This window comes from Lutjanus erythropterus, chromosome 5 (assembly GCF_056507025.1).
Source record: "Lutjanus erythropterus isolate fLutEry1 chromosome 5, fLutEry1.hap2, whole genome shotgun sequence".
Lineage (NCBI taxonomy): Eukaryota > Metazoa > Chordata > Actinopteri > Lutjaniformes > Lutjanidae > Lutjanus > Lutjanus erythropterus.
This window is the reverse complement of record NC_139321.1, coordinates 20174572-20189765: the sequence shown is the minus strand read 5'-3', so window position 1 is coordinate 20189765 and position 15194 is coordinate 20174572. Positions and strand designations below refer to the sequence as shown.

General features: G+C 39.0%; 1 protein-coding gene across 1 annotated transcript in view; it reads left to right on the top strand.

Annotated features, from left to right (window-relative positions):
• The first annotated feature begins 2499 nt into the window (after positions 1-2499).
• LOC146326726 (neuronal acetylcholine receptor subunit alpha-7-like) overlaps positions 2500-15194 on the top strand; it is a 47618-nt gene continuing 34923 nt past the window's right edge. Inside the window, exons 1-2 of the mRNA XM_084719060.1 lie at positions 2500-2560; positions 2988-3147. Coding sequence (XP_084575186.1) covers positions 2558-2560; positions 2988-3147 — 163 coding nt within the window. The 5' untranslated portion in view covers positions 2500-2557. The remainder of the gene's footprint in view (positions 2561-2987; positions 3148-15194) is intronic.

Here is a 15194-nt window from a genome sequence, read left to right as displayed (position 1 = left end):
GGGGTATAAAAAAACAGCAAGAACTGGTCTAATACCGCTGGCACAGGACTGCTTCTTAGATGATGCACCCCTGTTCCATTGAGAGGAGGAGAGGGGAGTAAAAGGGAGCCTGGCGGTGAGAACATTTGCAGAAATGTGCAGTGTTCCCCCTAATCGCTTGTCGGATCCTATTTCCGACTGGAATTATTTATGGACTGGAATAAATAGGTCATTTGATTATGAGCCAAGCTTTGCACAAAAAGGTGACAAATACGACAAAAATGCAGTTGATGAACCTCTTTGTAACATCGGGAAGTGGGAAATTGCAGTGTGACACACATTACATTCATAAATGATCGTCTACAGCTGTGGGAGAAGGAGGGTTGAGAGCTGTGCCTTCTTTAGAGTTTCAGGCCTGGTTGTGTCCAGCACTCATAAAGTCGTGTCTTATGTGACTCCATGGCCTTGACTTTGCTTTAAGCCAGCATTAATCGATTTCTGGCCACTCTGAGGCCGCTCACCAACACTGACTTATTATTAATTTATAAAGCTGATATGGTGAACGTGTTAGCAAACCATTGCTTATTTACACATCCAGCAGACATAGAACATCATTAGCATTCATTTGGAGTTGTGTCTCTGTCCACATGATTAATGTTAAGTCCATGCTCCACTATGTTCACCAGCTGGTGACTAACTTTGTCTGTCTGTTGTTTTTCCAACCTACTCCAACTACAAGAGACAAGAATGAGGGACATGTTCACTCTGAAGACAGTGAGTTAAAGTAGAAATGGTCAAGTTTTATGCTTGAACTCATCATTATCAAGTAAATGTTGATTGCACAGTGTGTAACGGCTGTAGAAAAATGACACCATCCATGTCTCTCTACAAGCCTCCCTTTCACAAAGCAATGCTGTCTGCCACCAGGGGCAATTTTTCCCTGGAAGATTATGTCTCCATTAAAAACAAAATGAATAAACAAACCCACCGTTTCTCTCCTAATGTTCTCTTCTAACATTACTCCCCCTTCCACCCACATGCCCACCCCTCCTGTAGTTACACATTTTTATGAAGCAATAATGTGAAAAGTTGCCTGTTTCCAATTTAACAGTTTGTAAAGCATAGTGCACATGGTTTCATCTGATGCAGGATGCTAGTCAGGTAGTGTACAGCAGGTTTAAAGGAGCAGTGTGCAGGATTTAGTGGCATGTAGCCACTTGCAGATTGCAAACACGTTGCCTCATTCTCGACTTTCGAGTGAGTAAGACAATCAACAGTGGCCACAAAACCCGCACAAAACATGAAAGGCTGTGGCAAGTGTTTGGTTTGTCCGTCCTCTGTTACTGTGAAAACATGGTGGTGCAACATGGCAGACTCCGTTGAAGAGGACCTGCTCCTTCTGTAGATATCAACACAAGGGTACCGAAAAATGAATAATTTGTCTTTTCAAGTGATATATTCCATTTCTGCCATATTCCGCTATTAAACCCCTGCAAATCTTACACACTGGACCTTTAACAGAGCTTTGAGCAGAAAACAACACTGATAAAAGCAAAACAATGAGCTAAAAAGACAATAAAAAGTGTTGAAGAAACTGCAGAGTCTGACTGGGGTCACGATCGCTCAGTGTTGGTTTGTAGTTAGCTTTGCACTTGCAGACAATCAGAGGTCTTGCTGCCAGCAGATTTTCTCAGGGGATTTCTAAATACAAGTTAGTTGCTTGAATGGCAGCGAATATAGCTGCTAACAAACCAACACATTGTTTTCAAGGACATGCTTTACTGTACATGACGCTCTCACCCGGACTGTCCAAGCACATGACTTCTGCATGTCACCGTCCCAATATGAAGGGCCACCGAAAGACTTTGGATTGGTTCTGCAGCACAGTGTCTTTTTCAGCTCTCTAATTGCTTTCACTCAGTTTTAGAAACAAAAGGTCAGAGATTCCCTCAAGTCTCTCTTGATCGAAGCATTTAGAGACTGATTTACGACTTTAGCGTGTAATTAACTACATGTGGTCCAATTACTAGTTTAACAACAATTTGAAGTAGTTGGGTGGTAGTTAAACTACATTCACACCTCTGTGGCTTTTTCAGTAGTTAACAACTTTGGTTCATGTAGTTTAGGTAGTTTATTACAAACTACATATTTATATTATTCACATGATATTCTCATGTGATGTCATTAATATTAAAATCACCTGTGTGTTGTGACCAAGATGTCACAAGTAGTTTTAGTCCGACTTTATATTTTGGGAATAGTTGTAAAGTTGTTTTGCTACTTTTTTACTGGCAAATGGTCAGTTTTGTAAACTACGGTTTAGTTTCCCCAACGCTACGCATTACTAAGACACTAAGCATCTAATGATAATAATACTAAACCTGTAGTCTAACTGATAAATTAACTATCAATAAATGATACAGTGCAATTTGTGAACACCTAAACAAAGTCACAAAAACAAACACATACACACTGTGTCTGCGTCACACGCCCCCCCGCTGCATGCTGGGATCTTAAATGTGCGTGAGCACAGTCTGGAGACAAGTGAGGGCACCAGACACAAAACAACTGACGTTTTATGGTTAGTAGAGCTTAATTAGACTCTAACGTTGCTAACTAAACATTTTCGAAAAAACGCTTAAAACTGAAAACTCAACAATTTAATATTTTAAAAATAAAAGTAAACCATGGCTATATGAGTAATTAAACAAGCGCGATAAGGTCTAAATAAATCTGTAAACACTCTATATAACTGAAGTAACCGTCTCTATCAGATATTGCAGAAACTTTCCTGTAGTTTTTATCATCCTGGGTTATTTACCTGTGAAGTTCCACGCGCCGTGTTTCAGTCCAGCTCCAGCTCGCAGGCGCGTCCCCGCGCAGTTCCGTGTTGTGTTTGCGAAGCCTCGTGAACGCGCCGCTCTGAACTCCACACTCATTCTGGTCTGACTGTCAGTCTGTTGTATCTGACACGCTCCTGTCTCCCTCCTCTCCGTCTCCCTCTCCAGCCTCATGTTCACACCGCCGTCGAGCCGGAGCAGAGTCCCCGTCTAGCAGACACTGCCGGGGGCCGGAGGAGTCCACTGAGCGGCGCCAGGATGCGGTGCCACAAGTTTTGGGGACCGTGTTCGGTTGGATTTTATATTTGTGTGGCCATGCTATTCAAAGGTAGGTTCAAAGTCGCGCTTCAGTTCAGTTTCTTTTAGGACACTTCTGACATTGAGTGTATGAGGATGAGTGTTTGGATGAGTTTAAGTTTTTGACTGAAAAATCACCAATATTCGTGCAGGTTTTTATTGGTCCTTGATCTGTTATTCCTGAGCTTTGGAACTGACTGTTTTGAAAGTATTTTTTTACAATTTGGCAATTTGTGCTTTTGCATTAGAAACTATTAAAAAAACAGGCAACGACTGAACCTGAATTTGAGTGGAGGCAATTTATTATTGCTTTGCTTTGGACTGAACTGAATCACTGTAACCGAGTGAATAAGTGCAGAGTTTCTTACACAGACGAAAATCACAAAGGGCTTTACATTAATAAAAAACAGACTATTTTAAAAAAAAGTGAAAAACAGTACAGGGTTGACAGTTAAAATACACAGTAACAACAAATAATTGGGGACAGAGTCATAAAAATAAAAAAAAAACTGAATAACTCTCTGAATGTACTTCTCCACAGACCGATCTCACTCTACCTATATAAAAGAGTGATATATTACACAGAAAGTTATTTTTAAACACTGTGCGCATGTGTGGGTGCATTTGTGTGTGTATGATAAGAGAGTGTGCGTGTGTTAATGTTCGCTCATTCGTGTACAATGAGATGTGCATGCATGACTCTAATTCTCTCCTAAGCCCCGTCCCATCATCATCACCATCAGCATCATCATCTGGAACATCTGGGCTGTTTACTTAACAGTTTGTGACACAGCGGCTTTGCTGAAGATATGCTTTCAAACCCCATATGTGTGTGTGTGTGTGTGTGTGTGCATAAAGATAAGTGTGTGTCCACCATGTGCAAATATCAAACCTGCCACCTTCCGCTGTCCTCACCTCTCCATATCCACTCAGTGGTCATCGTGTTGGGACGAAGGGACGGAGGAATGATGAATGACTGAACCAAAGGAGGGATAAAGAGGGCAGATTACATTTTAACCCCTGACAGGAGGCATCCGCTGTCTTTCATGGACAGTTCTGCTGTCTCATGATAGGACAGTGATAGTGTAACTGTATTTGAAGGGGTGTGTGTAAGACTGACATGACAGTGATGAATCTTGGATTTGTCGTAAAGATGTCATTAATTATTATTACATTGTCAAATGCGTTTATAACGGTGTCATGAATAATTCCCTTCACCTAAATTAAAGTAGTGAATTTTTGACTTGTAATAAAAATGTCATTAAGAGTCATTAAGTTTTATTACACTGTCAAATGCTTTTATAACAGTATCGTGAACAATGTCAAAAGCAGCCACATATGACAGTATATGAAATGTTAAAGCTTGATAGTTTCTTTAATTTTGACAATGTCAAGTTGTCATTACAAAGACATCTCAAACAATGTCAACTTTGCACTGAAAATGACACAGCTGACCAAACGACATTTGAGAACAACCATCATAAACATTCATAAAGACTCCTTCATGTCCATGACAAGTGTCATGACATGGTTATGATGATGTCATATCAGTCTTATGTAGGACCTGACCTTTACTGGATATTTGTGGCAGATGCGGATACTGATATTGGGAAGTAGAAAAAAATCAGGTATCGACCTGCATTTTTATACAGAATATAGAATATATACATGAATGCACTTTTTTTTTATTACAACGATCTCTCAAAAGTGAGTTAGTGTGACACTTGTGAATAAGATTCGTTGTGGATGTAGGATATCTACAATAAACATTATTGTTCAAAATAACATCAGTAGATTGAATTAGTAAGCTTCCAGTGGTATTTTTCAATAATTATGAATAACTAAAAATAAGAAAAAAAACACAAATAGAGCAAAATATATGTTTATGTTAAACTCAAATTAAAAAAAATGACCAAATATGAACAGAATGCTGCCTATAACTATCAGCATTATGGTTTACTAAGAAAAAGTTTCATATCAGTGCATCACCACATACATGCCAGTATAGATATAGAGCGATAAAACCGTGGCAAACCACTATCGGGCCAATAGTAGGTCGACTGATATATTGGTTGGACCCTTGTCTTATGAACATTCCTTCAAATAAAGTGTTACCATAGTGTTCAGTATGGTTCCAGTCTACTGTGAAGGACAAAGACATATTTAAAGCTTCACAAGTCATGTCATTTAGCACCAAGTCTCAAAATAAAAAATTAAGAAATATCCGCCCAAAAGATCAGAAAGTCTTATTTAAGTTAACTTTCCTTTTAAGAATTTAGTGCCAAAACCATGAAAATGGAAACAATGGCACTAGATAGATAGATAGATAGATAGATAGATAGATAGATAGATAGATAGATAGATCACTATTAAAATGGCTACTGAAAATTTAACTCAGACACCCCCTACAGTGGATGTCCATGGATATCCTCATGATTTAGTGCAATGGTGAGTCACGTTTGGCTGTTGGCAGGAGAGCAGGCTTGCTCACGAGTCTTTGGGCATGGGGATTAAAGAACCAGCTAGCCGCTTGTACGCCTCGTATGTTCTCATTCACTGTACCATTGATAAGCAGCTTTAGTCTGTCAAGGGAAACACAAGACAATAGACCAAAAGAGGCGAGCTGGGACAACGCAGTTTCCTTGAAATAGAAACACGGTTGTGTGTCAACTTGGGCTCCACACAGCTGTCTAGACAGATGTTATAAAAGTAGATTCAAATCTGTAAATGCAGATACGTTCTGACTGAGCAAGATTACTCCTCAGGGAACAGACATTCTTGTTTTGGTTGTAACGACACTGAACATCCCTATGTTCAATTGCACCGTAAATACATTTATTTTCCTGAACCTGACTCAGAGGTTCAGAGACTGGCAAAAGTGAAGTTTCCTGACACAGATGCTGTAATAATGTCTACTTAATTTCAGTGCAACGCCTCATCTCTCCCAATGTCTTCCTTTGTTTCTTTCATTTAGAGACTTACACATTCTGCCTGCCTCTTATTTTTTCCATGCTCAGCAGTAATCTGCCAGACTCTACAACATTTAATCATGAAGTTTGTGTAAAATTGACTTTTTATGCCCTTGTTAAGCATTTCAGTCTTGTATTGAGGTTGTGCCAGTGCTGCTCTTCATCACAATGCTAAAATGGTGGACAGTTGCAGCTGCCTACAAGTTATCTCAAAAGTTTAAATGTGTGGAACTGTATATGGAGGGTCTAAACCAGCACATATCTCACACTTCTTGAAAAACTGCAGTTAAGTTCTATAAGGATATGAAAGGTATGGTAGATTGTGTTCAAAATGGCGTAGACGTATGGCTGTGGTAGCCATGCACTCAGTGTTGCAACACGACGAAGGTCTTAGCTTCAGGATTAGGATTAAACATCCAGTGGTTTTAGGGCTCTGAGCCCTCGAACATAGATTAAAATCTCTCCTATATGAATCCATCCATCCATCCAAAACTCCATTAACACACAACACCATACGCCTTGATCCCTGCTTGCCTCTGTAGATGGTCGCATGATGCTGAAAATGATGTGTTAATGGATGGGTCCGTGGCTCATCAGTTGCTTTAAGCATGACACACATACAGTGGTAATGAGCACGTGTATATGCACATGGAAACCCGCTTACTTACAGAGAAACGCACAGAGACACAGTCAGTCGCAAAAAGAACTGAAAAACATCACTAGACAGCTACGGAAAGTGAAGAGGGATGAAATGGGTTATGTAGAATTGATCTTATTACTTTTATCGCCCTTTTATTCCCTCCTTTACTGCCCCTCATCCGTCTCTGTTCACACTCCCCCCGGTCTCCTTGACACCCACTTTCCCCCTCATTATTACTGATTTTATACATTCTTGTCAATGACATGCTGCCCTTTTCTGGCCTTTTTGTCTATTTTAGTGGTTGTTTTGCGGGTTTGAGAGGCCCTGATTGAACCCCTTTTTACAAATAGAATTGGATTTAAGACAAATCAGCACAGCATGAACATAGCAAATCAAAGCCAAAATTTCACTCTAATTACATCTTTAAGGTCACAAAATCATTAAAGAACATGTTAAAACTGTCAATATGCACGTGTACCGAACTAACCAACTGGCAGTTGGCGCTAATGAACAACCTGAAGTACCAGAGCTAGTCTTATTACTTGACTTGATAAGATTTCATTGATACCAATGCTGTTATCAATACTGCTTACTTAATTTTGTATGAAAAAGGAGGCCTATAACACAGGTTTTCAGCATCAACACAACTGTTTTATAATCTCTGAGTCTGAACACAGAGGAGAAGTAGAAGTAACAAACTTTTTACAAGTTTCCAGCATGTAGACATCAAGTTTTAGAATTCACAACTGACAGATAGACAAGTTGGATCTGGATTTTTTAACAGGAACTGGTTCTTGATTCCCACTCACAAGATGCTAAACTTACGTCTGAAATGTCGCCATTGCAACATAATGCCTAAGTGTTATAGAAAGCTGAGTAACACGATTAAAGGAATACATTTTTAATATGGCTTTATAGATTTTCCTGGAATTTAAGGATCCATAGATGGGGAGGCAGACTGCATTCACAAAAGAAAAACATGACATCTTATCTAGTAATTATAATAATAATTACTCATAATTGCGTGAAAAGATCTCTTAATTACGAAAAAACTGGAAAGGTGCCACATACTGGCTGACGTCATCTCATATGATTCTGTAGCCTCATACAAAGAAGGAAATAAAAGCGGATTAAATGCGATAACACCCTCATTGCCCACTGTCTTTTCTATAACCTAGGTTAGCATTGATTGATAACTACGCTACTTCAACCATAATTAAGAGATCCTGATCTCATAAAGCTCTTTTATTGTAATCACTGGTTTCTAACTCACAAATATATATTAGTTCGTCTGCCTTATTTTTTTGTCTCCTGTTATCTCTTTCATTTCTCCGACTCTCTTTCCCCCTCTCTCTCTCCCTGTCCATATCTGTCTGCATTTTCAGACAGCTCAGACAATGGCTTGCCACCTGGGTTAACATGTAGGCTTAAAGCTGCCGAACATCTGGAGACTTCACTGCTGACCTCCCCTGACTCGACTTGTGATGATAGTGAAATAATGAGGTGCTAGACCATCGTAGAAGTGACCTTAATTTAAATAAATGCGCACCTGGTTAGTTTTACAGACAGACCGGCGTGTAAGATAAACATATACACATATACATACAAATCCATGCATAATAACACTTGTTTCTTAAAAGCATAAATACAAGATTGCACTTTTTACTCACACATGCAACACACTTTGTTGCAAAGACTTTGTTGTCTGAGGCTGCGTTTTTATTGAAGACAGTTAAATGATGTTTTCAAGGTCTTGGCAGTAATCTTAAGGGTAGATAGACGGCCTCTGCGAAGGTGAACACCCTTTTACAGGTCTGAGTAAGTGTCAGAAAGCGTCAGTGTCATGATATGTATTTGGCAGGGGCTCGTTGGCTCACTAATGTGAGGTCATCCACTATATTCTAGAGCAACTGCTGCACAAGTACCATCTGTATCAAACATGCTTGATTTCTGCAAGACGCTTTGCCAATTCTGTCACTCTGACTGAGCAACTGGTGATGGCCACATATTGTGCGCATATGTCCCAGAGTTTCGGCAGATGAGTCCAAGTGGCATGTACACTGTATTAAGAATGCTAAGTACGTTTGCTATGTCCAATGATCAAAGGAAATAGACTCACAAAATGTCAAAAAAAGGACATATTCTTACTTATTTTCCTTGTTATATGGTGAATACAATCATACACCTTCTGAATCCAAGTTTCTTTCTTTTGTCAAACTAAGACAAGTTTAATTTCCTTGTTTAATTCACAGTAAAACACGCTTCATTCAAACTCAAGATAAAATGAAACTCACCAAAACCATCTTGATTACTTTTCCCACTAACAATCACCACCTCTGGTTGAATTGAATCCTTAATTTCCCGTGTTAGATCTGAAAATATTCCCGTGTGACTGAAGCAAAATGTGACGTCAGGCCAGTTAATCTAGCAGCTCACTTACTCAACTGGTCAAATGCTCAGTTTATTATCATATTAAGCTGAATATCTTTGGTTTTGGACTGACAAAAGAAAATATTTAAAACACATCACTTTGAACTCTGACCTTGACCAGCGGTCCTCGCTCTTTCTTCAGAGGCAAAGTAAAGTGGCAAAAATCCAGCAAAAGATTTGCTGAAAAAAAATCCCAAAAGAACTGGTGATGGTCTGTCACTGTCAACTGCCAGGTCTGCTGATGTTTTTAGTTTGGTATAAAAAAAAATCCTAGTGGAATAAGGACCAGGATAAATTCTATTAAATTTCTGACATGACATCAAATTAAGTTTATGATTTATTTCCATCGTGGTCCCTGATGTTCCTGATGGCCGTTTTCATCATGACTGCAAATGAAAAGCATGTTTTAATGCCTTATCCAAGTGGATATGGATTTTTTTTCACAGATATAACAACCAATAATTATCTGCTTCTTATGACCAACACCAGTAAGATAACCTATAATTTCACATATTCTTTTAAAAAAGAAGTTTATATCACCTGTAGTTTATGCACACCTGACGGTATGAAATGAAGAGAGCGGAGATTAATTATTTAATGTTTCAACCAAAACCAAATCCAAGTGTCACCAAAGTGACATTACAATAACAGAAACAAAGAACACTTTTTTTTCAGGTAAAGTGCATCAAAATACTTCACAAACATGCGTTGGCTTTTTTATTTTTTAATAAAAATCTTTGCCATATTCGTGTAAATTATATTCAGCAAATGTAATATGGTGTCACACCAACAAAATTTATTCCTGGAGTTTGGCCTGAGTTATATCACTCCTTTATAAACACTTCATCGTGTGTGATGCTTTTAATTTTTTTCTTTTTAGTTTAGTTCCAATTTCTTACAGCCCCATACACACACACACACACACACACACACACACACACACACACACATAGACTAACACAAGATATTTGCATCAGAATGACTGTAGTTGTGTGGCGTTTGTCGTGGTGTTGACTGTTCAGACCCTCAGGGAGTGGCGGTCTGTCAACAGTTTCTTTGTGCAGCCCTGTCCCCCCTCCAGGTTCATAACTCTGGCCCTTCTGTCCCACAGAATTCTGGGATCAGAGCCCCTGTTATTGTCAAGACCAGATAAAAGACTTTGCTCTTCTTTTCTCATTTTTTGAGATTTAGCATGCGTTCTTACCATCGCATGAAATAAGATTACTCCCAATAATGAGGAGATTGTTTCACAGCAGTGAGATTTTTATGTTAGGATTTGATGTACTTTTTTAGGGCTGAGTCTCAAAAGAAAGAACTTGCTGCCAAGCATATAAATTAATTCTGAGCTGATTTGAAGTGAAATGAAGTGAATGAAATGTTTTATTTAAAGCCTTTTATTTCTTTTCTTACCTTCTCAACCATTTTTTTCCCCACTACAGCTCTGTAGCGTTCTCACTGTTCATTTATCAGGATTCATGTTACATCATTGAGAACCTCAGGGGCCCCAGCTACTCTAGAGGCCCCATGTTAACCCTGTCTACAGAGACAGACTTAATATCTTCATGAAACAATAAATATATTTCCCATGACTGTTTCCTTTCGAGATGGTGATACACAAATGCATTTTACATAGACAGTCAAATGAAGTTGTTGATAGGAGGTAGTGGAGGCAGAGGGTCCACTTGCTAAGGGCCACATACTTGTCCCTCAGCGAAGACAAAAGCCGCTGTAAATTTTGCTTATCCCACCAGTCTGTCAAAGTCACTGCTGTGCTGCATTTCTTTGGAAGTGGATTATTCAAGCATTGCTTGAGTTTGCACACAAAGTGATCCGTTTGCTCAGTAGAAAACTGCACGCTTTTACCACTGCGCCAAATGCGCTCAGTGCGCAAGGCGATCTTGGCTTTTAAAGGGGATATCAGATGACACTGATAATTAGTTTGATTCATGTTATGGCCCAAATGCACCTATGATTTATGACGATGTGATGATATGTGTTGTTTAACCAGCAAAAGTGGATTTGGACTTGTGCCGTGCAAATTAGACCATGCACTGTAGATTGTTTAAATAAGGACCTATGTCTTTGCCTGATTGGTGACCCACATGTTCAACTCTCCGCAGGAAACATGATGGTGCAGTCCTTAGCTCCTTCCATTATTGTTTCCTGGAAAACAAAGTGTTTTATTGTTTTTTATCACTTGCCAGATCAGCCAGGTGTGTTGCTAGATTTATTAATCTGATATGGCAATTTACTTCAGCAGTCCTGTTGTTGAGCCTTGCATTCTAGAAAAAATGTGAACTTATCCTTTACCTCCACATTAGCCTCAGTATTCAGTCGATGTTTGGTGACATCATGTCTGGGTTTCCCAAAAGCATTACAGTGACAAAATCCTGTCTTACATGATAATAGATTAACTAATCTGCATAATATGGTAGATTATTTTGGCAGAAAGACACTAAGGAACAAAGCAATGAACGTTCCTCTGCATGCTTTCATCCTACCAGCTGAAAGTGTGTGTGTATGTGTGTTAGTGTGTGTTGGACAGCGGCTCAGCCTGGATGGGTTTAGCCGGGCTCATCAGGGGCACTAAAACACCCTGATGTAAGAGGTGGTCATTTAGTGCTCTGCCTAAAATAGCAATCCTGTTTGGGGTTTTTTTTTTGTTTGGGTGTGTGTCTGTGAGGTGTGTGTGTCTGTGTGGTGTGTATACGAGAAAGCGAGAGGGAGAATGGGTCCCTAAGGCCATTTGTGTTTGGATAGCCTGTGTCTGATGAGTGTGTTTTGGAAGACTCATCTGAACACATTGACCCAGTAAAAAATATTCAGATGGGACAGAGCTGAATTTCCATGTATATGTTAATGTGTGTGTGTGTGTGTGTGTGTGTGTGTGTGTGTGTGTGTGTGTGTGAGTCTGTGACAGAGAATGAGGGTGAATAGTAATGTGCTTGAGTATTTGCACGGCTCCTGTATTTCCAGTCACCATCATGAACAAAAACCTATAATTTTGGCCTATCAGTTCCACGCTGTGAAACAAAGTTCACCTTCTGCGTAATTGGCCTCACTTGCCTTCTACCTTAGGGGACTTTCTATTAAAATCCCACCGTTTGTTTACAAGTGATGCCAACAAACTGGTGACAGCACTGATCATGACCACGGTTTTTCCAGCCTCTGGCTCATTTCTTTGCAACATAATCTGCTCTAGAATGGGCACATTCATTGCAAATAAGAACAAAAAACACTGTAAGCAGACAAAAACAAGTAAATGTGGGCAGGCAGGAGACACTGAAAGGGAGGAATAGGGGTAACAAGAAAGAGCATTATATATAGAGAGAGAGGACTCAAAAGAAGGGATATCACAAGATTTGGAAAAGCTTGTAAGGGATAAAGCCACTGATAGAGGGAGAGAGGTACAGTCAAAATGGAGAAGAATGAAAAATGTATAGTAGAATAGAAAAGTAGGGGGTATTCCAAAAATTGAAGTGGCTTTGACATGAGAAGGAAAGAAGGTGTGAATAATGGAGATTAGCGGGTGGAAAGCTGAGAGGGAGTGAGGAAAAAAGGATGGGAAGAATGTGCTTCTGATTTTTCTGTCATATAGCTATTTACATTTATATATTTAAAATGGTTTCAAATCCCACCATGCTGCTACTTTTTGTATGTGAATATACACAACAGATCCACTCCTCATTCATCCATTATTTACCAGTTAAAATGTTGCAGTTCACATTTACAAAATCATGAGAAATCAGTCTAGACCGTCCATTATATGATAATGAAAATAAGTTTTAGATTTCACAAGACTGTAACACATGATGATTTTATATGTTAAACACATAGAAGACCTGTGCTTGTACATTAAGCTTAATGTCACAAAGTTTGTACATTTAGTTTATTGCTTGTTAACTCAGTTTTGCAAGATGGACATTCAGCTGGCTCTCTGTCTGGGTGAGCGTTGCAGAGCCTTTTATTTCTCTTTGCAGAGGACAGAATACAAAACATTAAGGACAGTTAAACTGCACATAGTGTTTTGGTGCTCAGTTGTGGAGTTGGATTATTGTTCCCTCAGAGCATGTAAAATTAATGAAAGTGCTAAAACAAAAATGTACACATTTCCAAAACTAATAGACCTGAACTTGCATTTTAGAAAAAGTACACATTAAATGAATAAATAGGAAAAATAAAACTTGTGAGCACTGACCGAAGTTCAAAAATTACAAATTAAATTTACAGATTTATCTGGCAAGAAAGTTTTTTTTTTTTTTACTAAAGCTTAAAAGTTCATTCTAGACCTTAGAAACAATAGTATAAACCAACCTCTTAAAGGGTAACTTGTGCATTTTTGAACTTGGACCCTATTTTTCCATGTTTTTGTCTCAAAATGGGGACAACATTTTTTGAAATTGATCTGGTACTGAGGGAGAGTGCTGCAACCAGCAGAGATGAAACTAAGCAATGAAATGCTCTGGACAACTGTGCACTCTCAAAGTACGTCCACTAAGAGTCCTTGTTTTTGCAGCTTAACAGGCTCAGAATTGTATAATATGTCTTGTCTATAATATTTGTGTATCCCTACAGAGGTAGACCTTTTGTTAACAAATAAGATTATTTTTTTTGTCAGAAACAGCTGTTTTATTGGTCTCACTAAACTCGCCCTCACTTTACAGAAATAGTGTTTTTATCATTGTAAAACACGCTTCATTTAAACCCAGCAGAAATAAAATGAAACTCTCCAAAAACATGTTGGTCTGTGTTCGGCTGAAACAATGAGCAACTCTGGTTGTTTCGTTGAAATAAGCCCTTTATTCACTGTGTATGAGAGAATATTCCATCTGTTTCTGCCTGCTGCCTCTCTGATGTCCAATCTCACTCTCCCTCCTTTTCCGGTATTTTCACATGTGGCATGGTGATTGAGGGGTTTATTTTGACCAAATCACAGGCCTGGGTTATAAAACCACAGCAGTATGTATCAGCAGTTGCCAGTCATTGAAACTAGTCCTACTTGCTAAAGAATTACATTAAGGTCTACTTGCCAAAGGAAGCTTTTTCTGAAGCTTTCATCCTTTGATGGAGACTGAGATTTCAGTTCAGAGCTGTGGAAAAAGGTTGATCCTGAGTTGATTGATAATGAATGGAATTAACTTTCATGCTCTGAAATCTGTGCAATACAAAGCTTGAAAGCATCTGGAAAACCTCTGACATCATTTCTTTTCAACAAACAGGCTGATTGATGGTACATAATAGTCTTAAATACAGTATCATTCTTCTTTTCTTCTTCCCGTCTTTCAACTTTGTGCAGAGCCGCTATGTATCTTCATTCTCATCTTACCTTGGACACAGAATGGAAATGTTTCCATTTAGCTGATGCGAAGCAAAATAATCTTTTATTGTTCTGGCTGCAGCCATTGCATCCTGACTCAGTAGTAGCAGTTGTTGTCAGTATGAATTTTTCAAACCATCCCTTTGTCCTCGAGTTGTCAATTCTTAATGTGTTTTTCTAATCCTATCCAAAATTGTGGGTGCCATTCCAAAAACACAAACAACATTATTTATGTCTTTAGTATTTGAATGGCTTTACAACATTACTTCAGGGACTGGAGCCTCTGCCACTGAAGACTGATTGAAAGGCAGGGTGACACTTTCTTGGACAGGTTGTCTCACAACCACTGGGCACAAAGCATCATGCATAAAGATATACAAACCTAATTTACATCTCTTTGTGTCTCACATTTTTCATTTCCTCTCAGTTCTCTTTCACAATAACCCAGTTCTCTATAGATACTTCTCTCGTCTAATATTCCTCTAATAAATGTTGATGTCGAGGAAACTCACACAAAGAGAAAATTGACTTGGTCTCAAAGGAGACTTTGTGAATATGTGAAATGTATTAACATTTTGTGGGGTTCTGCCAAGCTGAAATAAAAGGTCCCCTTGGGTGCTGATGCCCCTGGGGTCCCTGAGGTGCCCAGGAACAGTCTGGCTCTGCTTATTAAACTAGAACTAATTCTATATGCAGACATCCTGGAGCACCGAGGCGACCTC